This window comes from Aethalodelphis obliquidens, unplaced genomic scaffold (assembly GCF_003676395.1).
Source record: "Aethalodelphis obliquidens isolate GAN/ISIS:26980383/991018 unplaced genomic scaffold, ASM367639v1 scaffold125, whole genome shotgun sequence".
In the NCBI taxonomy this organism is placed as follows: domain Eukaryota; kingdom Metazoa; phylum Chordata; class Mammalia; order Artiodactyla; family Delphinidae; genus Aethalodelphis; species Aethalodelphis obliquidens.
In genome coordinates, this window is record NW_020838069.1 from 744,038 (window position 1) to 771,259 (window position 27,222).

A 27,222-nucleotide genomic window follows, 5' to 3' on the forward strand; every position below is an offset into this window, starting at 1 on the left:
GCTGTGTTGGGTCTTCGTTGCAGTGCATGGGCTTTTTATTATGGTGGCTTCTCTCGTTGTGGAGCACGGGCTGTAGGCGCGTGGGCTTCAGTACTTGTGGCACATGGGCTTAGTTGCTCCACAGCATGTGGGATCTTCCCGGACCAGGGATCAAACCCGTATCCCCTGCATTAGCAGGAGGATTCTCAACCACTGCGCCACCAGGGAAGCCCTATTGGTCTTTTTCTAAAAGCAGATTATTAGTAGGGTGGCAGAACAAGAAACAAGAGAGCAAAGGATGGAAGGCAAATTTACTGTTTCACAGGTGGCTGGGCTCTCTCTGGTATTAAGGAGGGGAATTTGTATGCAATTTAACTGCAAAAAAACCCCCAAACAAACAAACCACAAAACCTATTTCTGGCACATAGGTAATGGGTATTTTCAACAATTGGATGTGAATATAACTGCTGAGATGTCCTTGTCTACATATAATAGTCACCAGTAAAGTAATCTTTGGAAAAAATTATAGTATATTAATCTTTTAAATTAATGTTCCTCTCTTCTTTTTAAAAGGAATAATTATAAGACATGAATTTTAATGTCTGGAATATCAAAGAGATGCTCAGTATTCCCTCAGGCTCTGGGTAAGTTTTCTGGTTATATACTCTGATACTTAAGAGGATCTTATAGTTGCACTGATTTCATAGAAACAGGCTCCCCTTCCTATTAGTTTATAGTAATAGGGTTACCTGATATAGCTTCTTCCCTTTCTCTTCCCTCTCTTGTCACCACTGCACCCTCCCATATTTGTCTTTTTCCTTTTGCCTATTTTCTGATTATAAAAGCAGTATCAATGGCTATGTGTGTTAATTGAGTAATGACTCTGTCCAGCACTGGACCTAGGGACTATGAGAGTTAGACATGGTCCAACATCTGGAAACTCTCACCTCATTTGGAGCAATTGCTATTGAAAGAGCAAGGATCAAACTCAAGACAATGTTCAGATAAGTGTTCAATTGTGTAGTACAATTTGTAGGCACCATGAAATCAAGAACCACTCCAACTGTTGACAGGGCTCATTGAGATACTGCCCCCTCTACTACTCCACTGAGGTACTTATATTGGTGTCCACTAGCCATGCAGTAGGCCTGCCATTGCTAACTTGGTGGGCGTACCCCAGAAGTAGTATATATTAAGGGATTTCCAATTGTTTTGGTATGCTTTTATCATTGGATAGTTTCTTTTCTTCCTAACACCTTCCTAAAGACAGCAAAAAGCCTAAAACATTGTTGTTGTTGTTGTTTCTCTTAAAAAGAAGAAAAGAGCTTACAATTGATACAGAGTAGGGGGAAAAAAATCTATGCTTAATTCCAGATCGTAGCTTTAAGATGTGAATCCTACAGGACTTCTGTAGGCTTACAGAGCTGTTTCTTTTCCAGCCCAGCTAATTATTCTCTTTGACCTAAGAGGGGAGACACAGAGAGCTATTTAGCTATTTTGAGCAGTGATTATGCAAATCATATTATACGTGTGCAGCCTATTACCTTAGCTAATCTTAGAAAATGATTCTATGAGTCAAAATAATGTTTCTGTTCTGAGCAAGTAGGGTTTCTTTTTCTCTTGTATTAATAAATAATGATTCGTTTAGCTTAGAATATGTACTTATAGGCTATCTATTTTAAATCTAACATTTGGAAAAGGAATGATCTACATGTACGTGTTTTAATGAAAAGCATGTTTTCTTGGGTTACACAACAGCATTAAGTAACACAAATTGTTACCGAGGTGTCTTTCAAGTAAAACTTGAAGACTATATATTTTACTTGTCTGTCCACTTATGTGCTGTCTCTGTAGTAGGCTTAGTACACTGTGTTCAAGTGTGATTGTATCATTATCAATATCATTATCCCCTTCATATGTGAGATTTAGACTGGCATAAGTATCCATGGGAAGCAATTTGGAAGTCCACAGCTGGAAGTATTTAGAACAAGCAAGGATATGACACTAAAAGTGTGAAAGGGAATAACACAATGTTTAATGGATCTTTCTTTGTGCAAACCTGAGTTGATCATATTCTTCAATCTGGATGAGGCCTATTTTAGTCTGCTTGGGCTGCCATAACAGAGTACAATAAACTGGATGGCTTAAATAACAGAAATTTATTTTCTCACAGTTCTAGAGATTGAAAGTCCTAGAACCCTATGCCAGCATGATTGGTTTTGGGTGAAGACTCCCTTCTTGGCTTGCAGACAGCTGCCTTTTTCTGTGTCCTCACATGGTGAGAGAGAAAGAATGAGGGCAAGCTCTTTGGTGTCTCTTCTTAAAAGGACACTAATCCTGGGCTTCCCTGGTGGCGCAGTGGTTGAGAGTCCGCCTGCCGATGCAGGGCACATGGGTTCGTGCCCTGATCCGGGAAGATCCCACATGCCGTGGAGCAGCTGGGCCCGTGAGCCATGGCCGCTGAGCCTGCGCGTCTGGAGCCTGTGCTCCGCAACGGGAGAGGCCACAACACTGAGAGGCCCGCGTACCGCAAAAAAAAAAAAAAAAAAAAGGACACTAATCCTATCGTGAGGGTCCCACTCTCCTCACCTCTTCGAACCCTAATTACCTTCTAAAGGCCCCATTTCCAAAAACTGTCAAAATAGAGCTTAGGGCTTCAACACATGAATTTTTGGAGGACACAAACATTCAGTCCATATCTAGGTCTATCTTGTGTTTGTTGTATTATAGCTCCTTCTCTCCCTCCAATCCTGCTCCTTTCCTTCCCTACAGACACACAATCTAGGAGAGTTAATATGTATCCTTCCAATTAACCTTCTACATACTCAGTTACATACTTGTTTGGTGTGTATGATGTATCCTTATAAATTACATTAATGTATGAGAGAGTTCATTAAATTTTTACTTTTTCTGCACTCAAAAATTATATTTTTGAGACTTATCCATATGGTTATATGTAAATCTAGCTTATTGCTTCTGACTACTGCATCAGTTATATGCATAAGCCATATTTTATTTTTAATCTATTCCCTTAGTGATGAACAAATTCAACCTTTTAAAAGATAATGTTCTCTTAATCCCTAAAGATTCTGTGAACTTTGATATCCAAAATGGTGTTATAGTACATAATGTTATAGTACAAGGAATAATGGTGTTAGTCCTTAATGTTTGAAATTCCATCTGATTGTTCCCAGGTTGTTGTAATTGAAATGTCTGGCATTCAAAATTTCCTTGTTTCTTTACATGTAGTACTGGCAGTGTGCAGGGGACTAGGAGGTCAAAAATAGCTAGCATTCTGCCCAGAATATTCTAAAATAGTTTTGAATTATGGTTTCATTTGCCCACTTGATATACTTGTATTTTCTTGCTTAATTTCAGGGCCACTAAGTCATCTAACTGGAATAATAATCAGACTGATTACTCTGGTCTCAGTGATTCCCAGTTCCTTTTTGGATCCCAGTTCTGTCCAGAAAGTTCAGAGACCCCGTCAACACCCTTGGACTTTGGTGTCCACTTGAGACATCCAAAACAGTCACAACAGAATTCTCTGGATGTAAGTCTGAATCCCAGAATCTCTGCACATGTTTCACAGTCATTATGGACATAAACTGTAAAGAAGACTTATTCTGCTGGGTTATATTTTAGAGTTGTACATCTCTAAGGATTACTGTCCTAAATAGATTTGTGCTTGATTGGTGACTCATTTGACTTGGTAGTCTGAAATGGAAAACATATTTATATTTGCATTTTCTTCCATTACTAAAACAATATATTAGAATAGTGCAAGTACTTTGACTACTCCTAGGGAGTGCCAAATATTGCATGACATTTAACTCCTTGAAGAAGGAGATGAGGATATTGAGGCCTAAGCTGATGAATAAGGGCCAGAATGAGGAACAGAATCTCTTGATTTTTTGAGACCAGCCTATCTTATTTTGTGAGTCAGAAATATTTTTATATATTTACTTATTTTGATGTAGAACCAGATCTAACTTTATACACAGACGTAACTGCATCATATAGGGACTTAATGAATAAGATTAGGTCAATACTTTAAGTTATTAAGGTATGATCTGAGATAAATATTTTAGTACAAAAATTGGTACTCAGTGATATGAAGGAGTAAATGTACTGCCTGAATGTTCCAGAGTAAGTTTTGCCTCAGAATGCAGGAAATGGCTCACCATATGCCTGCATCACAGTCAAATTTATCAACAAGTTTAGTTCATCAGCAACTGAGCAACAGCAATTTGAATTAAACTTATTAATATAAAAACTTTAACACATCATCTCAAGACAGCATAATTTTCTGTTGCTGCCTTTAAATTTATGCAATTGATTTTAAGCCATTTTAGCTGACATTTTAAATACCTCTGGTCTGGTAAGGCAGAAATTATATTAGTAAAAAGAGTTGCTTTGTTTTAATATAATGTTCTGGTACATATGAAATAAAAAGGAAATACTACATGCTATATTGTATTTTATGGTTTGCACTTAAGTGTGACTCTGCTTTGTATAGAAAATAGTGCATGCTATAAATATTTTTATGTGTGAAATGCTATGATTTTTTTTTTCCATTGAACAGAGTGAACCTAGTATTTTCATAAAGTACCAAACAAAACCCCAGCTATTTGGAAGAGATACAAAAGATGGAGGCTTATTTCCTCTTCCTTTGTCAGTTGGAAAATCAAAAGGCCTCTTGGAACAGTTTGAGGAGAAAAAGAAAACTGCAAAAGACAAATGTGACAGGTACACAAACCTTTCAAGTGGATGAAACAGCTCCTCTCTTCTGAGCGAAGCAGAAAATGGAATGTCAGTAGTCGAAAAATTCAATTTCAGCATGATAGCATTCTTGCCTTTACAGCTCATCTAATAATTACTCTTTATTTGTTTTCTTGTCACTGTGACTTATGGCTGCCACAGTTTTGAGCTCTCTAAATATTAAGCTAAAGAACTTCTCAGAGAAATGCAATATTCAAGTAATGTTATATTTATTCTGCCTAAAATTCTGCCCTTTAATTTTTTTTTTCAGATCATCAGAATTAGGAAATTAGTTAATATTTGTTTTAGGGTCAAGAATATAGCACATGAATTCTTAAGTCATAGTTCAGGCTGATTTTCTCACTTTGAAATGGTATTTTTAAAGATATACCCTAGGGCTTCCCTGGTGATGCAATGGTTGAAAGTCCGCCTGCCGATGCAGGGGACATGGGTTCTTGCCCGGGTCCAGGAAGATCCCACATGCCGCGGAGCGGCTGGGCCTGTGAGCCATGGCCGCTGAGCCTGCCTGTCCAGAGCCTGTGCTGTGCAACGGGAGAGGCCACAACAGTGAGAGGCCCACATACCGCAAAACAAAAAAAAAAGATATACCCTAAATTTTATACATATTCTTATTCGCTACATATATATGTGTGTGTATATATATAAGCAAATATTAGGGCTACTATATTAATTTGTAAATGAATAAGTGGCAGTCACTGAGGAAATTAACTTGTTTATTTCTTGGTAGTAAGTTATTAACAGGACATCTTTAGGTATCATAGAAATCATAACACCCAAGCAGAAATATACTTTATTATTTCTGTAACAGTAAAGATGTATCACTTAGCATCACCACTAGTACTTTCATGTCGAAAAAGCTAGAATTTCTTTAAAAATTCTAGATTAGGAATTCTTTAAAATTAGGAATTCTTTAAAAGACTAGGTATCTTTTCCACTGTATACTTACATTCCTTTAGAGAGAAAAGCAAAATGCTCTATATGAAGTGTTTGATTCTGCTGATAAATAAACATTTCCCAGATGCTGACAGACTTCTTTCCCCTAGGAATCTAGGCTCTAGGACTCATAACAATGGTAGAGTACTGCAGATGATCAGGCTCCTCTCATCTTACTGCTTCAGATAAATTAGTCTTAATTTTTTTGTTCTCTGGGCTTTTGTATTACATTTTATTTGATCAAGATTTCTGTAGCTAAGGCACTTCCCTGGTGGTCCAGTGGCTAAGACACCATGCTCCCAATGCAGGGGGCCCGGGTTTGATCCATGGTAGGGGAACTAGATCCCACATGCCGCAACTAAAAAAAAAAGATCCAGCATACCGCAACTAAGACCCAGTGCAGCCAAACAAATAAATAAAGAAATAAGATTTCTGTAGCTAAAAAAAACTTTTTTTGAAACATTAAGTCCTTCTTGATATTTCCTTCCTCCCTCCCTCCCTCCCTTCCTTTCTTTATTTCATTTTTCATTTCCTTTTTTTTTTTGTAGTAAAATGAGTTTTTTTTTTTTGGCCATGGGGCTTGTGGGATCTTACTTCCCAGACCAGGGATTGAACCCAGGCCCTCGGCAGTGAGAGCATGGAGTCCTAACCACTGGACCGCCAGGGAATTCCCAGAAATGAGTTTCTGTTAATGATTATTTACAAGATGGCTGGCAAAAAATAAATAGTATTTATATAGAGAGAACAGATGATAAGGACACTGAAGAATCTCTTCTCTATTTAAAAAGTTTCAAGCTTACAATATTGATTTAAATGCTAAGCAGAAAATCATAATTTTAATAAATTCTGGCAAAAACAACCCCCAAGATTTTAGATTCCTTGTTTTCTGTCAATAAGTGCTTATCAGAAATGTGGTGCAGAATGAGAAATTTTTAAATGAGAAAGAGAAAGCATACCACTGTAAATTTGGAAGCAGGAAAATGATAAGGCATGGTACCGAGTTCAAACATAAAGAGATGCTACAAATCAATAAGACATGGATTTACATATTGTGTTTTGAAAGTACATGTTTTCCCAAATGTATAGAAAGGGCATATGAGGTTAAGATATCTCAAAAGAAGCCTTAATCATTCAGATTGCATTTGTTATGACTCAAATAAAAACCCACCTCAAACTAGCCTGGACAAAAAGGAGGATATATTAGCTCTCTTAACCAATCTGGGAAGGACAGGGAATGAAATGAAATCAGAATCTGTCTCTTTTCTGTGCTTCTCTCTCCGTCTATACTTCATTCTCTCCTACTAGAGATCAGCTTCCTATTAACACAGAAAAAGAGACTCTCACCCCTTAGTTACAATTTGAAAATCCTAGTGAAAGCTTCTGATGGGCTTGTTTATTAGGTTGTGGGGGGGTAAGGGGAGGGGGCTGTGACTGGAAGTCCTCACCAGAATCACTTTGTGGATGCAGAAAGAAGCAATTCCCCATTAGAGCTGGATGCTGGGCACACCAGACAATGGATATCCATTACCCAGATTCTTATTTTTTAATCAGTCATATTTGAGAAAACAGATCAGTCTCATAACCAATGAATAACCTAAGGACCACAAATAGATTATAAAATGAACCATGGGGACTTCCCTGGTGGTGCAGTGGTTAAGAATCCGCCTGCCAATGCAGGGGACACGGGTTTGAGCCCTGGTCCGGGAAGATCCCACATGCCACAGAGCAACTAAGCCCATGTGCTTCAACTACTGAGCCTGTGCTCTAGAGCCCGTGAGTCACAACTACTGAGCCTGTGTGCCACAACTACTGAAGCCCACATGCCTAGAGTCCATGCTCCGCAACAAGAGAAGCCACTGCAATGAGAAACCCATGCACCACAAGGAAGAGTAGCCCCCACTCACTGTAACTAGAGAAAGCCTGCACACAGCAACAAACACCCAACACAGCCAAAAATAAATAAATAAAATAATTTTTTTTAAAAAGAAAACATATGGATGGCAAATAAATACATGAAAAGTTTCTCAACACCATTAGCCATTTTGGAAATAAAACTTGAAATCATAATGAGATATTACTGCTTATCTGTTAGCATGGCTAAAATTAAAACAAACAAAAACTGAAAATACCAAGTGCCGAGCAAGGATATAGACCAAATGGAAATCTTGTTGGTGGAATTGCAAAATGATACAGCCCCTTTGGAAAAGTTTGACAGTTTCTTATAAAATTAAACATAATTCACTATATGGCTCTGCAGTTCTACTCCTAGGTATTTATCCTAGATAAATGAAAATTTATGTTTACACAGAAGCCTATGCAATAACGTTTATAGTAGCCTTGCTCATAATCACCAAAAACTGGGCACAACTCAAATGTCCTTCTATGTATGAATGGATAAACAAACAATGGTATGTCCATACGATGGAACACTACTCAGCAATGAAAAGGAATAAACTATTGCTATACAACAACATGGCTGAATCTCAAAAGCACTATGCTAAGCGAAAGAAATCACAAAGGTTGCATACTCTATGATTCCATTTAAATGACATTCTGAGAAAAGCAAAACTATAGGGATGGGTATCAGATCAGTGATTACCAAGGGTTATGGGTGTGGGCTGGACTTTACCACAAAGAGACAGCATAAAAGATTTTTTTTGGATACTGTCTTATATCCTGGTTGTAATGGTGGTTACATGAATCCTAATTTTGTGTTAAAACTCATAGAACTGTGTATACACACACACACATACAAATTTCTATATTAATTTAAATTTTTTAAAGTGTTAAAAATTATTAAAAGATATTGGGTGGTTCATTTTATTAGTTAGGATTATGTTCAGCTGCATTGACGTATATACACTCATTCTCATTATAATAATAGAAAATTTTAAAAGATGTTTATTTTTCTTTAATGCAAAAATCATCCTGAAGTGTGTGGTCCAGGGCTAGAATAATGGCTTCATGGACCTCAAGGATCTGGCTCCTTCCAGCAGTGTGGTCTGCCATCCCTAAAGTATGACCCCCCCACCCCTGCCATCCTCACACTGCTTGGAGGCTGCTGCAATTCCAGCTGTTACATCAGAGTTCCAGACAGCTGATGGATGAGCGAAGGAAGAAGGGTATCTTCCTGTCCCTTTAGGATTCTTTTTTTTTTCTTGGCCACACCATGTAGCTTGCAGGATTTCAGTTCCCCGACCAGGTATTGAACCCAGGCCCATGGCAGTGAAAGCACAGAGTCCTAACCACTGGACTGACAGGGAATTCCCTAGGATTCTTCTTGGAAGTTGCATGCAACACTTTTGCTTATATCTCACAGTGGCTAAAATTTACTCACATGGCCACACCTAGATGCAAGGGAGTCTGGGAATGTCATCTATCTGGGTGGCAGTGCATGGAGGGTGAGGATCAAGAATCTAATTTCCAAGGAAGAAAATGAGGCCAATTTAAGTTTCTGCCACAGTTGTACAATTGCCAACAACTACCTGCCATGGACAACTTCCCAAACAAAGTCTCAAAATTAGTCCAGGGCAGATTCTGCTGCCCACTACCCCCTGCCCAGAATGCACTAGACCCTTCCCTGGATTGTAGTCAGTGTAGTCCTGGTCACTTTTCTTTTCTTTTTTTTTTTTTTTGATGTGGTCCCTTTTTAAGATCTTTATTGAATTTGTTACAAAATTGCTCCGTTTTATGTTTTTTGGGGGGGTTTTTGGTGATTGTTTTATTGTTTTTTGGCTGCGAGGCATGTGGGATCTTAGCTCCCCGACCAGGGATCGAACCTGCACCCCCTGCACTGGAAGGCGAAGTGTTAACCACTGGACCACCAGGGAAGTCCCGAGTCCTGGACAATTTTATCAGTCCCATGGCGCTCCATCTTTCTACTACTATTGCCATAGCGACCAGAAAAGAGAGCTCACAGTCTTTTTCTCCTGACTCCCAGTCTGGCAAGGCATGTGTGAGGAGAGAGCTCAGGGTTCAGGAAAAGCTCAGAAAGCAAGCCTCTGGCACCCTCAGCCTCAAGAGGAGGAAAGAGAGACTCTACTCCTCCCTAAGATCCCTAACCTGAGGAACTCCTCAAACAGGAAAGAGGGTCAGATGCAGAACAAACTAAAATAAAGAATCTAGACTTTTCACTCTAAATATAAATTTGTAGATTCTGTAGTAGAGGTTTCATCCAATGCTTTGCGAGCCCTGAGGACAGGCTTCCAGCTCTGACTGGGGGCGTCAGGAAAGACTCCATCCAAGGGAGCACATCTAAACTGAGTGGGAGTTTTGGGCAGAGATCTTGGGTCTGTCAGATTTTCAAGTCTGCCTCTGAATCAACTTACTCTGTGAACCACCACTAACTCTGCTCTATTTTTGAGTATTTTCTTTCTTTCTTTTTAAATTTATTTATTTAATTTATTATTTTTGGCTGCGTTGGGTCTTTGTTGCTGCGCGTGGGCTTTCTCTAGTTGCGGCGAGCAGGGGCTACTCTTCGTTCCAGTGCACAGGCTTCTCATTGCAGTGGCTTCTCTTGTTGTGCAGCATGGGCTCTAGGCACACAGGCTTCAGTAGTTGTGGCTCGCAGGCTCTAGAGTGCAGGCTCAGTAGTTGTGGTGCACGAGCTTAGTTGCTCTGCTGCATGTGGGATCTTCCTGGACCAGAGCTCGAACCCATGTCCCCTGCATTGGCATGCGGATTCTTAAACATTGCACCACCAGGGAAGCCCTATTTTTGTGTATTTTCAAAAATAAAAATGGGATAGTTTCCTATGGACTATTCTGCAATCTGTTTTTTAAATTTAATAATATTAAATGACTATATTTCTGTTTCATCTACAAAATCATTTCTGTGGTTGCATTGTACTCTGTTATATGGACCATTTAGGGGGTTATGTTTTTTTTCTGTTTCTTTTATTTTGTGGTACGCGGGCCTCTCACTGTTGTGGCCTCTCCCATGGCGGAGCACAGGCTCCAGACGCGCAGGCTCCGGACGCGCAGGCCCAGCGGCCATGGCTCACGGGCCTAGCCGCTCTGCGGCATGTGGGATCTTCCCGGACCGGGGCATGAACCCGTGTCCCCTGCATCGGCAGGCGGACTCTCAACCACTGCGCCACCAGGGAAGCCCAGAGGTTATGTTTTAAATGTTTAATACAGCATGAGACATGCAAAGAATACACAATGAGATAATGATAATCTTTTCAACAAATGATGCTGGGAAAACTGGGTCCTTATGCAAAAGAATGGAAAAGGACCCTTATCTTATACCATACACAAAAGTCAACTCAAAATGGATTAAAGACTTAAACGTGAGACTTGAAACCGTAGAACACCTAGAAGAAAACATAGGGAAAAAGCTTCTTGACGTTGGTCCTGGCAATGATGTCTTGGATATGACACCAAAAGCACACGCAACAAAAGGAAAAATAGACAAGTGGGATTACATCAAACTACAGGCGTCCCTCAGTATCCAAAGGAGATTGGTTCCAGGAGACCCTACATATACCAAAATCCACTGATGCTCAAGTCCCATAGCCCTCTATATCTTCAGGTTTTGAATCCACAAACTCAACCAACTGCAGATGGAAATTTCTGTCCATGGTTGGATGAATCTGCACATGCAAAACCCTCGAACACAAAGGGCCAACTATGTTTATTGAAAAAAATCTGCATATAAGTGGACCCATGAATATCAAACCTATGTTGTTTAAGGGTCAACTGTAAAAAAGTTTCTGCACAGCAAATGAAACAAAGAAAATGAAAAGGCAAACTTTCCTGGTGGCACAGTGATTAAGAATCTGCCTGCCAATGCAGGGGACACGGGTTTGATCCCTGGTCTGGGAAGATCCCACATGCTGTGGAGCAACTAAGCCCGTGTGCCACAACTACTGAGCCTGTGCTCTAGAGGGTGCAAGCCACAACTACTGAGCCCACGTGCCACAACTACTGAAGCCCACACACCTGGAGCCCATGCTCTGCAACAAGAGAAGCCACCACAATGAGAAGCCCATGCACCTCAACGAACAGTAGCCCTGGCTCACCGCAACTAGAGAAAGCCCACATGCAGCAATGAAGACCCAATGCAGCCAAAAGAAAAAAAGAAAAAAAGAAAAAAAAGAAAACAAAAAGGCAACCCATGGGATAGAAAACATTTGCAAACCATATATCTGATAAAGGTTAATATAAAACATATAAGGAACACCTACAACCCAATAGCAAAAACAAACAAAAACAAAAAAACAAAATATCTGGATTAAAAGACAAGCAAAGGAATTGAATAGACAGTTCTCCAAAGAAGACATACTAATGGCCATCAGGTATATGAAAAGTGCTCAACTTTGCTAATTATCAGGGAAATGCTTATCAAAACCACAATTAGATATCATCTCACACCTGTCAGAATGGCTATCATTAAAAAAATAACAATGCTGGCAAGTATATGGAGAAAAGGGAACTCTTGTACACTGTTGGTGGGAGTAGAAACTGGTGCAGCCACTGTATTTTTTCTAATTTAAAAGAAAAATTTTTTTTTTGGCCATGCTGCGTGGCTTACAGGACCTCAGTTCCCCGACCAGGGATCAAACATGCATCCTTGGCAGTGAAAGCGCGGAGTCCTAACCACTGGACTGCCAGGGAATTCCTTGGTGCCGCCACTTTAGAAAACAGCATGGAGGTTCCACAAAAAATTATAAATAGAACTACCATATGATCCAGCAATTCCACTTCTAAGTATATACTCAAAGGAATTGAAATCAGGATCTTTAAGAGATATCTGCACTCTCATGTTCATCACAGCATTATTTACAATAGCCAAGACATGGAAATAACCTAAATATCTATCAGTGGATGAATGGAAAAGAAAATGTGGTATGTACATACAATGAAATATTCTTCAGCCTTAAAAAAGAAGGAAATCCTTCCAGTTGTGACAACATGAATGAACCTGGAGGACATTATGCTAAATGAAATAAGCCAGACATAGAAGGACAAATACTAACTATATGCTACCACTTATATGAGTGTAAAATAATCAAACTCATAGGAGCAGAGAGTAGAATGGTGGTTGTTGTTGGGGGAGTTGTGGGGGAAACAGGCAGAATTAGTCAAAGGGTACAAAGTTTCAGTTTATACAAGATGAATAAATCCTAGAGACCTGTACAGCATAGTGCCTATACTTGACAATGCTCTGTTGTATACTTTAAAATTTGGTAAGAGGGTAGATCTTTTTTAAGTGTTCTTATCCCTACTACTAATAAATAAAAGAGGGTGAAAGGAAACTTTTGGAGGTGATGGATATATTTATGGCATAGATTGTGGAGACGGTTTCACAGTTGTATACTTATCTCCAAACTTGTATACATTAAATATGTACAGCTTCTTGTGTGTTAATCATACCTCAATAAAGTAATTTAAAAAAAACCCAACTTGAGTACTGACCACTCAGAACAGATGATGACTACAAGCAATTGGCACAGCTATGTCCTTGTACAAGACTGGAAGTTCTTTTTGTTCAAAATTTGTAAAGCATTGCTGCATTGTCTTATAGCTCTCTGTGTGCTTTTAAGAGGTCTGCTGCCATTCTGATTCCTGATCCTGTGTATGTCACTTGCTTTTTTATTTCTGGAAATTTTTAGGATCTTCTCATTATCCTTAGAGTTTGGAAATTTTACAGCAATGTGGTTTGATGTGCCTTGTCATAGCCCTGGGCATTGGGGAATTACTTTTGACCTATAACTTGTGTCTTTTGGTTTGGGGAATTTTTATTTTATTATATCTTTGAAAACCTCCTTTTCACTCTTCTTTTTCCTGGATCTGCAATTTTGGGCATGCATTGAATCTCCTGCACTGATCCTCTAATTTTTTTTTTTTTACTACCTACTTATTTTTCATCTCTTTGTCTTTTGCTCTATTTTCCATCATATTTCCATACTGTATCTTCTAGTTATTCTATTTGTTTAATTTCTGCTATTTTTAATTTATAAGTTCCCTTTCTTAGTCTCTGCTTTTATACTTTAATAGCATTCTGTTCTCATCCTTAATTTTTTCATTTTAATATTTTTATTGTTTTCAGGTAATGTCTTAATCTTATTCATAAAACCATAAGGTTTGTAGATTTCCAAACGGTTCTATCAAATTCTTCTTTTAAAGTCAGTCTTTTGGACAATCCTGCAGCCTGTGGAATGAAAGCCACATTCACAGAAAGACAGACAAAATGAAAAGGCAGAGGACTATGTACCAGATGAAGAAACAAGATAAAACTCCAGAAAAACAACTAAATGAAGTGGAGATAGGCAACCTTCCAGAAAAAGAATTCAGAATAATGATAGTGAAGATGATCCAGGACCTCAGGAAAAGAATGAAGGCAAGGATCGAGAAGATGCAAGAAACATTTAACAAAGACCTAGAAGAATTAAAAAACAAACACCTAGAAGAATTAAAGAACAAACAAACAGAGATGAACAATACAATAACTGAAATGAAAAATACACTAGAAGGAATCAATAGCAGAATAACTGAGGCAGAAGAATGGATAAGTGACCTGGAAGACAGAATGGGTGGAATTCACTGCCATGAAACAGAATAAAGCAAAAAGAATGAAAAGAAAGAAGACAGCCTAAAAGACCTCTGGGACAACATTAAGTGCACCAACATTCGCATTATAGGGGTCCCAGGAGGAGAAGAGAGAAAGGACCCAAGAAAATATTTGAAGAGGTTATGGTCGAAAACTTCCCTAACATGGGAAAGGAAACAGCCACCCAAGTCCAGGAAGCGCAGAGAGTCCCAGGCAAGATAAAACCAAGGAGAAACATGCTAAGACACATAGTAATCAAACTGACAAAAATTAAAGACAAAGAAAAATTATTAAAAGCAACAAGGGATAAAACGACAAATAACATACAAGGGAACTCCCATAAGGTTAACAGCTGATTTCTCAGCAGAAACTCTACAAGCCAGAAGGGAGTGGCATGATATATTTAAAATGATGAAAGGGAAGAACCTACAACCAAGATTACTCTACCTGGCAAGGACCTCATTCATATTCGATGGAGAAATCGAAAGCTTTACAGACAAGCAAAAGCTAAGAGAATTCAGCACCACCAAATCAGTTCTACAACAAATGCTAAAGGAACTTCTCTAAGTGGGAAACACAAGAGAATAAAAGCACCTACAAAAACAAACCCAAAACAATTAAGAAAATGGTAATAGGAACATACATATCGATAATTACCCTAAATGTGAATAGATTAAATGCTCCAACCCAAAGACACAGGCTTGCTGAATGGATTCAAAAACAAGACCCATATATATGCTGTCTACAAGAGACCCACTTCAGATCTAGGGACACATAAAGACTGGAAGCGAGGGGATGGAAAAAGATATTCCATGCAAATGGAAATCAAAAGAAAGCTGCAATAGCAATACTCATATCAGATAAAATGGACTTTAAAATAAAGAATGTTACAAGAGACAAAGAAGGACACTACATAATGATGAGGGGATCAATCCAAGAAGAAGATAAAACAATTATAAATATATATGCACCCAACATAGTAGCACGTCAATACATAAGGCAACTGCTAACAGCTATAAAAGAGGAAATTGACAGTAATACAATAATAGTGAGGGACTTTAACACCTCACTTACACCAATGGACAGGTCATCCAGACAGAAAATAAATAAGGAAACACAAGCTTTAAGTGACACAATACCAGATATATTTAATTGATATTTATAGGACATTCCATCCAAAAACAGCAGATTACACTTTCTTCTCAAGTGCACGTGGAACATTCTCCAGAATAGATCACACCTTGGGTCACAAATCAAGCCTCGGTAAATTTAAGAAAACTGAAATCATATCAAGCATCTTTTCTGACCACAACGCTATGAGCTTAGAAATAAATTACAGGGAAAAAACCGTAAAAAACACAAACACATGGAGGCAAACAATACATTACTAAATAACCAAGAGATCACTGAAAAAATCAAAGAGGAAATCAAAAAATACCTAGAGACAAATGACAACTAAAACATGACGATCCAAAACCTATGGGATGCAGCAAAAGCAGTTCTAAGAGGGAATTTTATAGCAATACAATCCTACCTCAAGAAACAAGAGGGACTTCCCTGGTAGCGCAGTGGTTAAGAATCCACCTGCCAATGCAGGGGACACGGGTTCCAGCCCTGGTCCAGGAAGATCCCACATGCCGCGGAGCAACTAAGCCCGTGTGCCACAATTACTGAGCCTGTGCTCTAGAGCCTGCAAGCCACAACTACTGAGCCCACGTGCCACAGCTACTGAAGCCCATGCACCTAGATCCTGTGCTCCACAACAAGAGAAGTCACTGCAATGAGAAGCCCGTGTACCACAATGAAGAGTAGCCCCCGTCTGCCACAACTAGAGAAAGCCCGTGCACAGCAATGAAGACCCAACACAGCCCTAAATAAATAAATAAATAATTTTTAAAAAAGAAACAAGAAAAATCTCAAATAAACAATCTAACCTTACACCTAAAGGAACTAGAGAAAGAAGAACAAACAAAACCCAAAGTTAGTAGAAGGAAAGAAATCATAAAGATCAGAGCAGAAATAAATGAAATAGAAACAAAGAAAACAATAACAAAGACTCAATAAAACTAAAAGCTGGTTCTTTGAGAAGATAAACAAAATTGATAAATGTTTAGCCAGACTCATCAAAAAAAAGAGGGAGAGGGCTTCCCTGGTGGCGCAGTGGTTGAGAGTCCGCCTGCCGATGCAGGGGACACGGGTTCGTGCCCCGGTCCGGGAAGATCCCACATGCCACGGAGCGGCTGGGCCCGTGAGCCATGGCCGCTGAGCCTGCACGTCCAGAACGTGTGCTCCACAGCAGGAGAGGCCACAGCAGTGAGAGGCCTGCGTACCGCAAAAAAAAAAAAAAAAGGAAGGAGAGGACTCAAATCAATAAAATCAGAAATAAAAAAGGAGAAGTTATGATGGACACTACAGAAATACAAAGCATCATAAGAGACTACTACGAGCAACTCTACACCAATAAAATGGACAACCTGGAAGAAATGGACAAATTCTTAGACAGTTATAACCTTCCAAGACTGAACCAGGAAGAAATAGAAAATATGAACAGACCAATCATAAGTAATGAAATTGAAACTGTGATTAACAATCTTCCAACAAACAAAAGTTCAGGACCAGATGGCTTCACAGGTGAATTTTATCAAACATTTAGAAAAGAGCTAACACCAATCCTCCTCAAACTCTTCCAAAAAATTGCAGAGGAAGGAACACTCCCAAACTCATTCTACAAGGCCAACATCACCCTGATACCAAAACCAGACAAAGATATTACAAAAAAAGAAAATTATAGACAAATATCACTGATGAATATAGATGCAAAAATCCTCAACAAAATACTAGCAAACAGAATCCAACAACACATTAAAAGGATCATACACCATGATCAAGTGGGATTTATCCCAGGGATGCAAGGATTCTTCAGTATATGCAAATCAATCAATGTAATATACCATATTAACAAACTGAAGAATAAAAACCATATGATCATCTCAATAGATGCAGAAAAAACTTTTGACAAAATTCAACACCCATTTATGACAAGAACTCTCCAGAAAGTGGGCACAGAGGGCACCTACCTCAACATAATAAAGGCCATATACGACAAACCCACAGCAAACATCATTCTGAATGGTGAAAAACTGAAAGCATTTCCTCTAAGATCAGGAACAAGACAAGGATGTCCACTCTCGCCACTATTATTCAACATAGTTTTGGAAGTCCTAGCCACGGCAATCAGAGAAGAAAAAGAAATAACAAGAATACAAATTGGAAAAGAAGTAAAACTGTCACTCTGCATGTGACATGATATTATACATAGATTAAAAAAATTTAAAAAAATAGTCTTTTGGAGCATCCATAAGACTTTGGTATGAAGAGTTGTCCTATGGGGTTCAAAAATTGATACTTGCGGGCTTCCCTGGTGGTACAGTGGTTGAGGGTCCACCTGCCGATGCAGGGGACGCGGGTTCGTGCCCCGGTCCGGGAGGACCCCACGTGCCGCGTGGCGGCTGGGCCTGTGGGCTGTGGCTGCTGGGCCTGCGCGTCCGGAGCCTGTGCTCTGCAGCGGGAGAGGCCGCGGCAGTGAGGGGCCCGCGTACCACCAAAAAAAAAAAAAAAAAAAAAAAAAAAAAAGATTTGCATTTGTATAGATTAAAAAAACAAAAATCTGTAAAAGTTTTTAATGACGACCCTTGTCTGATTTTTTTCAAAAGAGGGATATTTATTTGAGGAATAATTGTGAAAATTTCTTTTTCATTAGAAATTAATATTGTTCCCAGAACTGTCTCTATATTATCTCATTCTTACTGTCAAAATAATAGTCATTAGATTAAGATGTATCCAGGAATTTGGGGCTATCAGAAAGAAATCACTATCCTCTGAAGCCATGTTTGCCATAAAAATGAAAGCTGGTCTGTTCTACTGTAGTAACCATTTGAATTGCTAAAATGCAACCTCATTTAAGATCCATGTAGAGTAAATTTAAAAAAACAAAAAAGTGTTTTGCTTTGGAAATTATCAGGAAAAGTCAGTGTTCTCCTTTTTTCCATCTGGGCACTAAGGTTTCTCAGAGTTGAGTCTTCAACTCTGATCAAGCACCGTTTTGATGCTGCACTAGGTAGAGTCCAGCCATGTTTATGGAATCAATTCTGTTGCATACTGTTTCAATATTTCGCAAAGATTTACTTTCTTTTTTCTCTCCTATTTTAGTGAGACTCTATACAATTTCATTTCCCATATCAAAGAAAGCATTAACAGGGTAAGTATGCCACATTTCAAGGCATTAGAACATCTTGCATTTTAAGAAGTTTAATAATTATATTGTATTGACTTCTGTTTGTGTAGAATAGCAATATTTTAACTACCCTTTTTTATCATTAAATGACAGTTCACCAAGTTAATAAAATAAGGCAACAGTCTGTGAATTATTTCCTAATTTTGGGTTTCTTAAGTTACAGACATCTGTGGAAAAATTTGAGGAACATCTCAATTCCAGAAGCCAATCTATTTTGGATTCTTTGGAAACTGTGGCCAAGACATGTGAGTGTCGAGTTTGAGGTTATCAGTAGGGGGCACTGGTGAGCAGTGAATGTGAACTTTCTGACCCTAGCCAGATTTCTGCCAGTGGTGAGGTTCCATACAGTGTTTCAGATGAGAGAATGGGTACATAAGATTAGCCCTGAAGAGATGTGGAGCTGAACTAGGTAGTGGGCTTCACCTCTATATGGGAATGCCGTGGTCCCTCTATGCCTTTTCTGGAGCACCAATCCTCCACCCAGTAACCCTGCTGCCTCAGGACAGATAGTTCTACCAGGTTTCTCATCTCACTGCTTGAAGTGAATCAAGGGCATCCCTGGTTCTCAAATGAATTGCTGGCTGTGCTGTCTATAAAGGCTCCCTTGCTCCCTTAGGACTTAGAAATAAAGACAGTGCTCCTTTAGGAGTTAGAAATACTCTAGTCACCTACTGTTCTTCTTGCTTCCTTCATTTCAATGAGAGCTGTTTTGTAGTGAATCACAGCATCTTTCTCAATTTCAGTTACAGTCTGTGGTTTGTAAAGTCCTCTGCTCTGCCAATTAGTGATTTACATTTAGGTGAAACCATGGTTCAGGCCCTTATTTGACCATTACACACGTCTCCTTAGGTGAACACTTCCCTGGAACCAACAGCTTCTCAGCTAAACAGCAAGATGATGACTGCATGTGCACTTGTTTGCATTTGTCTGTGTGTTTATTTTTTATTTTAAACAAATTGAAGTCAACTTATTCAAATGCCATGGGATGGATTGCTCATGATTTACAAAAATTAATGCCTTTGTGTAACTTAGAAATTAATCCCCATCTGTCTACAAAGAAGCACTGTACTGTCTGCTGGCTTCCAACCTGAATATCCCACACACAGGGCAACTGTGCATCTGCTTGGAAACCAGTTCTGGAAATAACTCATTTTAAGTGTGCAAGGAAAGCACTCTCTTTACTTGTTATGTTTAAAACTGGGTGAAGTACAAAAAGGAGAATTGCAGCAAATGTGTGGCATTTAAGGCCCAGAATAGGGAATGGAAGTGCTCAAGGCCCCAACACAGAATGAAGGCAGAGAGAGGAGTAGAACTGAGTCTGGCTTATAGTAGGCACGGGGATCCTGATCCTTCACCCCTGACGGTTTCTTAACTTTCAGAGCTTAAGACTCAAGAGAGCCACATTGATAAGGCAAACAGTAACAAACACTGTGGCACTACATTAATTAAAAGCCAGGTTGTTCTTAAAAATAGGCACAAGGAGCCTGTCCAGAATCATTCCCTTTCTTGGTAGGTAGTGATCAGGAGCAGGAAGTTAGTCATTGAGAGAGGAACCAGGCAAATCCCCTGTCATATAGCTAGGCCCAGTCCAGCTAGCCTAGAGCACTGAACTTGCCAGTCAGTGCATTCTGCAGGCTTTCAGGATGCACTCACTGTGCTTGTAAGGGAAGAGGGAAGATACTATGTGAAAGCACTGTCTTGGGTTATTATGTAATTCATACCTTCACAGAATGAGGTAATGAAATCTTTCCCCAGTCACATTCTGCCTATACAACGAGAAGGATCACTCAAGGCCATCTAATCTAACTCCTCTTCTTCTTCAGCTGAGGACACCAAGGACCAGAGTAATAGAATAAATTACCAAGGGCATCCACATCTCACTTTGTCTTGGGTTTAGGTGGGGTAATTAGTAGAAAGCAGTACTTTCACCTAATACATATAAGTTCTATTGAAAAATATGGTCATTAGGAGAATAAAAAGGAGGGGCCACTATCAAAATCAGAGAATGACTCTTTCGGAAAATAGATAACTCCATACGTCAAAATTAATTCCATATGAATCAATATATTGTGTGGTGATTAAATCATTAAAAGAACTGTAAAAAGCATGAGCAACATTTTTATAATTTTAGAGTGAGAAGTGCCTTTCTGAGCAAGGCACATATAATTGTTGAGCAGAGTAAGGTCCATCTATATGAACCATGTTGGAATGGAAATATTTATTAATTGTTAAATGAAAACAGCAAGGTACTGCTTATGTGCACATAGTTTGCTCCAGGACACATCTTGTGGAGGAGTGAGATCAGTCAGTGAAAATTGGGAAGGGTATCCTGAGAAAAAGGGGGACTGAGCAAACTCCTCTTGTACATGGAGGCTTCCAGACCCTTTCTCAGGTGGCTTTCATTAGCACAGCAGGGAGAGCAAAACTAGTGTTAAAGGAGAATCACTGGCCATTAGTGGAAAAGCATCAGAATATGACCTCATCTCAATGGAGCCCTTGTCAAATCACTAAAATAGAAATAAACAAAATCATCTTCAAGGACAGAGACAAGGTGGCGGCGAGTAGGAGGACCTTGAGCTCACCTCCTCTCACGAGCACACCAGAATCACAACTAACTGCTGAACAACCATCGATTAAAAAAGACTGGAATCTACCAAAAAAAGATATTCTATATCCAAAGACATAAAGAAGAAACCACGAGACGGTAGGAGTGGCGCACTCACAATATAATCAAATCCCATACCACCCGGGTGGGCGACCCACAAACTGGAGAGTAATTATATCACAGAAGTTCTCTCACAGGAGTGAGAGCTCCAAGCCCCGTGCCAGGCTCCCCAGCCTAGGGGTCTGGCATGGGGAGGAAGAGCCCTCAGAGCATTTGGCTTTGAAGGGCAGCAGGGCTTGATTGCAGGCGCCACAGGACTGGGGAAGACAGAGACTCCACGCTTGGAGGGTGTGCACAAGGTCCTGCACGCACCGGGGTCCCAGGGCAAAAGCAGTGACTTCACAGAAGTCGGGGCCAGACCTACCTGCTGGTCTTGGAGGGTCTCCTGGGGAGGCAGGGGGCGGGGGTGGCTATGGCTCTCTCTGGGGTCATAAAAGCTGGTGGTGGACATAGCAGGGACGTGAACTCTGTCTGGAGGCAGACATTTTGCGGCCATGGCACCGAGACCTGGCCCCACCCAACAGCCTGTAAGCTCCAGTGCTGGGACGCCTCAAGCCAAACAAAATCATCTTTTTTCTAAAAAATATTAATTAATTAATTTATTTTGGCTGCACCGGGTCTTAGTTGTGGCACGCAGGCTCTTAGTTGCGGCATGCATGCAGGAACTAGTTCCCTGACCAGGGATCGAACCTGGGCCCCCTGCATTGGGAGTGCGGAGTCCTACCCACTGGACCACCAGGGAAGTCCCTAAACAAAATCATCTTCACAAGAAAATAGAGATATTGGCAGTGCGCTCAGCGGTCCCTCAGATCTGTCTCTTACTTCAACAGTGTTTGGATGGAACAGATGCAGGGATGCCCCTTGCTCCAAACTCTGACCAACCCCCATCCTTTTTTCCAGTCACAACCTTCGCAATCAGCCACTCAGCTATCTTTGGCCACCGGGACCAGCCAACACCATTTTTTGAGCTTAACTCCTTATTACCCATCAACCATGAGCTCCCGGATTCGTCAGAATTATTCCACCAAGGTAGAGGCTATCGTCAACTGCCTGGTCAACATGCATCTGCAGGCCTCTTACACCTACCTCTCTCTGGTAGTGATGATGTAGCTCTGGAGGGCATGGGCCACTTTTTCTGTGAATTGGCTGAGGAGAATCGTGAGGGCGCCGAGTGTCTCTTGAAAAGGCAAAACCAGCACAGCGGCCGAAGCTATCTCAAGATGAGTGGGGTAAAACCCAGGACGCTATGGAAGCCGCCGTGCTCAGGGAGAACCTGAACCAGGTCCTTGTGGACCTGCACGCCCTAGGTTCTGCCCGCACAGGCCCCCACCTCTCTGACTTCCGGGAGAGCTGCTTCCTGGAGGAGCAGGTGAAGGTCATCAAGAAGATGGCGACCACCTGACTAATCTCCCCAGGCTGGCTGGTCCCCAGGCTGGGCTGGGCCAGTACCTCTTCCAAAGGCTCACCCTCAAGCATGACTAAGAGCCTCCAGAGCCCAGCGGCCTCTGAGAAGCCCCTCTGGTGTCAGGGCTTCTACCTGAAGCCCCTCTCTGCAGCCACTAGGCAGCTTTTTAACCACCCTGGACCCCTCTCCCAAGCCTTGGACCAAATGGAAACAATAAAGCTTTTTGCAGAAAAAAAAAAAAAAGAAAGAAAGAAAGGGAGGAAGGGAGGGAGAAAGAAACTAGAGATATTGTCCAGAATATGGAAGTGGATTTTAAATGGCATTTTCACTAAAAAGCTAAAAATTTGTTTATAGACAAAGCAGAAATGAAATGAGTCTCCTTCTAGAGAACACACACACACACACACACACACACACACACACACACGCTTGCACGTGCACACACACACAGGATCTATAACCTAAACGTGGATATGCACATGTATTGATACAAAATTCCAGAAACTGCTCTTAACGTTAAATCCAGGAAGCAGGACCAAGGTCTTCATGGGAGAGATTCGATCATTTTTCATTGTATGCCTGTTTATACTGTTATAGTTTTGTTTTGTTTTTGGCTGCGCCATGCAGCATGCAGGATCTTAGATTCCCCACCAGGAATCGAATCTGTGCCCCCTGCATTGAGAGCACAGAGTCTTAACCACTGTGCCACCAGGGAAGCCCCTTTTATAGTTTTTTAAAAGAAAAAAATTCAATAGACTTTGGAAGTAATACCTCAATACAAAAGCTCTTTAAAGGAGAAGACCCTGAACATATGTTTCCCAAGGACAAAGAAAGAATATGTGGGACCACAGACTGATGCTTACTGAGTACTGAATCTAGAATTGAACACTTTGCTTGCCTTCCTCATTTTCTGTTCCTAAGAAACATTGATATTTAGGAACTCAACTAGGGTAGGACAATTACATTTGCTTTCTACTACAAATATCAACATGGATGTCTGGAAAAATATTTCACTAATTGAGTTTAGGGGCAGGAATCCAGTACTTGAAATATAAGTAAACACCCTTTTTCTAATTGCTTGACACATTGAATTTAACTTGCGTTGAGTAATAGAAAATTTGCTTTCTAAAAAAATTCTTACATTTTTTATTGTGGTAAAATACACATAACATAAAATTTACCACTTTTTACTTTTTTTCCCCCAAGACCACACTGGCTTGTCTATTCCTAGTCATCACAGGCTCTTTCTTGCCTCAGAATTTTTGCACTTGCTGTTTCCTCTAGCTGAATAACCTCTCCCTAATCTTTGCAGGGCTAGCTGCTCCTTATCTTTCTGGTTTCACCTTACATGACTCTTATCTCTGATGACCTTATCTAAAGTAGGTGCCCCCACCCTCTTATTTTTATTATATTTCCTATTAGAGCACTTATCACAATTTTCATTTATTAATGTGCATGTTTGTTTACTTGTTATTTTTTTCTTCTTCAAGACTGCAAAGTTCATGTAAGTAGTTTTGTTCAAGATTGTTTCCATGCACCTAGCACAGTGTCTGATAATAAACCTTCAGATAAAACTGTAAATCTCCAATTAATATGTTCAAACACATTGGGGAGTCTTTCTGTTTCACTTTTTCATTAGAGGTGTCCTGCCTGGAGCTCAGCCTCCAGCTCCAGATTGGGCAGGCTATGCTTTATGTCCTCTTCTTAGGACTTCACCATCATTCTGAGGATGCTTTTTTTTTTTTTCTCCCATTCCTGAGGGATGGAAGCAGGAGTACTGTAAACCAAGGGAACAGCGTGTTCAAAAGCCAATGGTGAAGCGCTTCCCTGGTGGTGCAGTGGTTGAGAGTCCGCCAGCCGATGCAGGGGACACGGGTTCTTGCCCTGGTCTGGGAAGATCCCACATGCCGCGGAGCGGCTAGGCCCGTGGGCCATGGCTGCTGAGCCTGCGCGTCCAGAGCCTGTGCTCCGCAACGGGAAAGGCCACAGCAGTGAGAGGCCCGTGTACCGCAAAAAAAAAAAAAAAAAAAAAAGCCAATGGTGGAAGAGAGATTGCTTAGGCAGAACTCAGAGATGCAGAGGATAGTGAGTCAAAGGGAAGTGAGCCTGGGTCTTGTTAGCCAATTTATTGAAAGATTTGGACTTCATCCAGTGGCCTGTGGGGTACCATTGAAAGTTCCAGTGACCGTTTTAGAGGAGGCATGATCATATCTACATTCTAGAAAGATCACTCTGATGACAGGGCCAAGAAGGCTGGCCAAAGAGGACGTTGGTGCCATCATCTGGGCAGCAGGTTTCAGAGTCCCCAGCAGGTGCTAAGGTTGAGTCTGCTTTGGCCAGGATGTTCTCAGGGAGGGAGGGAAGAAGAGACAGTGGAGGAACCACCCTGTTCTTACTTTCTCTCCTCACCAGGGCTGATCTGGATGGCTAGAGTTCTGGGTGTTGGCAGAGCAGGCTCTGGTAGCCCGTGCCGGGTTCCAGCTTCTCCCTCTCCACGACTGTGGCCTGGGCAGGGTGGGGCATAGCATAGTCTTCATGTGGTGAATTGTCATTGTTTTGTATTTAGTGCAAGAGACCATGAAGGCCCAGAGTGATCTGGTGTTGGAAACAGTGCGGGACAAATGCAACATGGAACAGGCCATCCTTGAGCTGCAAAAGAGATTTGAAGGTGTAAGTGTAGACCCTGACCCCTTTCCTCAAGTGTGTTTATGGTTTTGTTACTAAGACCTAGAGAGACACCTTTAAAATTGCAAATTTCAGCCAAGAACAGAGGCCACCACAGGCCCCTTGGTAACAGGCCAGGGTAGAGGCCAGCTTCCTTTCCCAAGGTTCTCTGGCATGATGTGGACCCTAGGGACCCTGCTCCAGAGTGTAGCCATGTATCCCCTGTATAGTACCCAGCAAGGGACAAGGTTTTGATCTGCTGGCCCATCCTTTGTTTTGTTCACATGTTATATTGTGCATTCTGAGTTGCACTGTCCGTAACTCCCTTCTTTCTCATTGCCTTTCTTTAGAGACAAGCAGAGTTTATAGAAATGAAGTCCAACCTGAAGCACTTTGAAGTTTTAGTTGCTCTGCAGAGTAAGGACTTCCAGCAGCTGTATGAGCAGCTAGGCCAGCTGAATATGCCCAGTGTCCTAGCAGAGCTAAATCAATTGATCTCTGTCTCTCGGATACCCAGGCATGTGAAGGACAGTGCTTCTCAGACTTCACCACCTCTGGCCCAGAGCCTCAGTTTCACCAGGCAGGAGAAATATACCTCTGAGGAACCAGTTATGTGGCAGGCCCAGGCCCTCCCTGCTGCATGCAATCTTAGTGTGGGCTCCTTGAGGCCTGGGGAGTCTGGCGTCTGGGGTGAGGGAGCAAAGAGTAGTGCTCTCCAGGAAGAGGCTGTGCCGCTGGCAGTTGGAACTGGCAAAAGAAACAGGCAAATCAAGGACAAGGCAGTGCAGACTAACTGCCAGAATTGTGCTATTACTAAAACAGGCTCTGAGAATGATGGCTCTGGCATCCTGGGCCACAAGATGCCTGAAGACAGGGACCTGGTTTCCCAAGGAGCTTCGCGGCTTATATCCCTGGATTTAAACAACTTTGCAACCAGCATTAAGAACACCTGCCAAAAATGTCAAGCCAAAGGCATGTTTTCATGTAACCCTTGTGAACAAAGGTTGGTGACTGAACAGAAAGGCAGAACTGTAGAAAGAGGGGGGAAAGGCAAGAAGCAGCCTCCCAGGAAAGCCCCCAGAAGCAGGCTCCTAGCCAGGAAGCAAGAACAAACCCCAAGCAAAACCTGTGCTTCCAATTCTAAATATCCTCACCCTCCAGTTTCCATCCCACAAAGGCCCCCCCAGGGGTGGCAGGAACCCGTTGCTCAGCCCCTGCATCTTCAGGGCCCCAGGAGCCCCACAAAACCAGTCTGCTCTTCTCTGAGAGGAACAGTCATGCCCAGTAAGACAGCAAGGGCAGTGCAAGGGAATCTCTTGCAGTACAGGGGGCATGCTTCCCAAGACAACAGCCTGCTTTCTCACAGTTCCCAGGGGGACCAACAGATGAGCTGGTTCAGTGATCTCAGCATCAGAAAAGAGCCCCCTCAGTGCAAGGAGCCAAGGAAGAATATGCTCTATGACCTGGGTTTTGATAGCAGTGATGATGGCTTCTGACCAGCCCATAGTGAATTCAGCTGATGGTTTATTGGTCTCAGCTGGAAAGACAAATCACAGAACTTTGGGCTGGCTAACAGCAGAAAGTTCCCAAAGGCCTGCCTGGATCCCTCAGGGTCAGAGGCTATGCTTTGGAGGGAGTGGTGGTCAGTGCAGGGCTGGGGAGCAGATCCAGCATTCTGGGTACCAGGTGCTGCCCATGACAAAGCATAGGGATAAATACACCCTTATTTAGGGGAATGAAATGTGTGCAGAGGTGGTGGTGAGAGCTGGGGCAGCAGCCTGGGTGTGGGGCATAAGGAGGAGGGTGTTGTGTTTGGTAGAAGGAGGGCTGCCTTCCATATGGAATATCCAGTAGCAGAAGGGCTCTCACAAAACTGTTGGTGTGGCAGGATGTCTCCCAAACACAACATTTTTGGTCTTCAAACATTTCCTTCACATGACCAATATC

The 27,222-nt window shown here is 41.3% G+C and overlaps 1 protein-coding gene, 1 non-coding gene and 1 pseudogene across 2 annotated transcripts; 2 read left to right on the forward strand and 1 right to left on the reverse strand.

Annotated features, from left to right (window-relative positions):
* The first annotated feature begins 544 nt into the window (after window positions 1–544).
* IHO1 (interactor of HORMAD1 1) lies at window positions 545–27,222 on the forward strand. The gene is made up of 7 exons (XM_027098651.1): window positions 545–623; window positions 3,358–3,532; window positions 4,565–4,728; window positions 18,457–18,505; window positions 18,699–18,786; window positions 25,178–25,281; window positions 25,626–27,222. Exons 1-7 carry the CDS (start codon window positions 568–570, stop codon window positions 26,769–26,771), a joined length of 1,782 nt encoding a protein of 593 aa, XP_026954452.1. The 5' UTR covers window positions 545–567; the 3' UTR covers window positions 26,772–27,222.
* Window positions 21,876–21,948, reverse strand: TRNAG-CCC (transfer RNA glycine (anticodon CCC)). The gene has a single exon. It is a non-coding gene; the product is annotated as a tRNA-Gly (tRNA).
* On the forward strand, window positions 21,997–22,854 carry LOC113615808 (ferritin light chain pseudogene; annotated as a pseudogene).

Coding starts and splice junctions, on each gene's coding strand:
- IHO1 (XM_027098651.1), top strand. CDS start 568: ATGAATTTTAATGTCTGGAATATCAAAGAGATGCTCAGTATTCCCTCA. Junction 624..3,357: donor AGTATTCCCTCAGGCTCTGG/GTAAGTTTTCTG, acceptor GCTTAATTTCAG/GGCCACTAAGTCATCTAACT. Junction 18,506..18,698: donor TCAAAGAAAGCATTAACAGG/GTAAGTATGCCA, acceptor GGGTTTCTTAAG/TTACAGACATCTGTGGAAAA.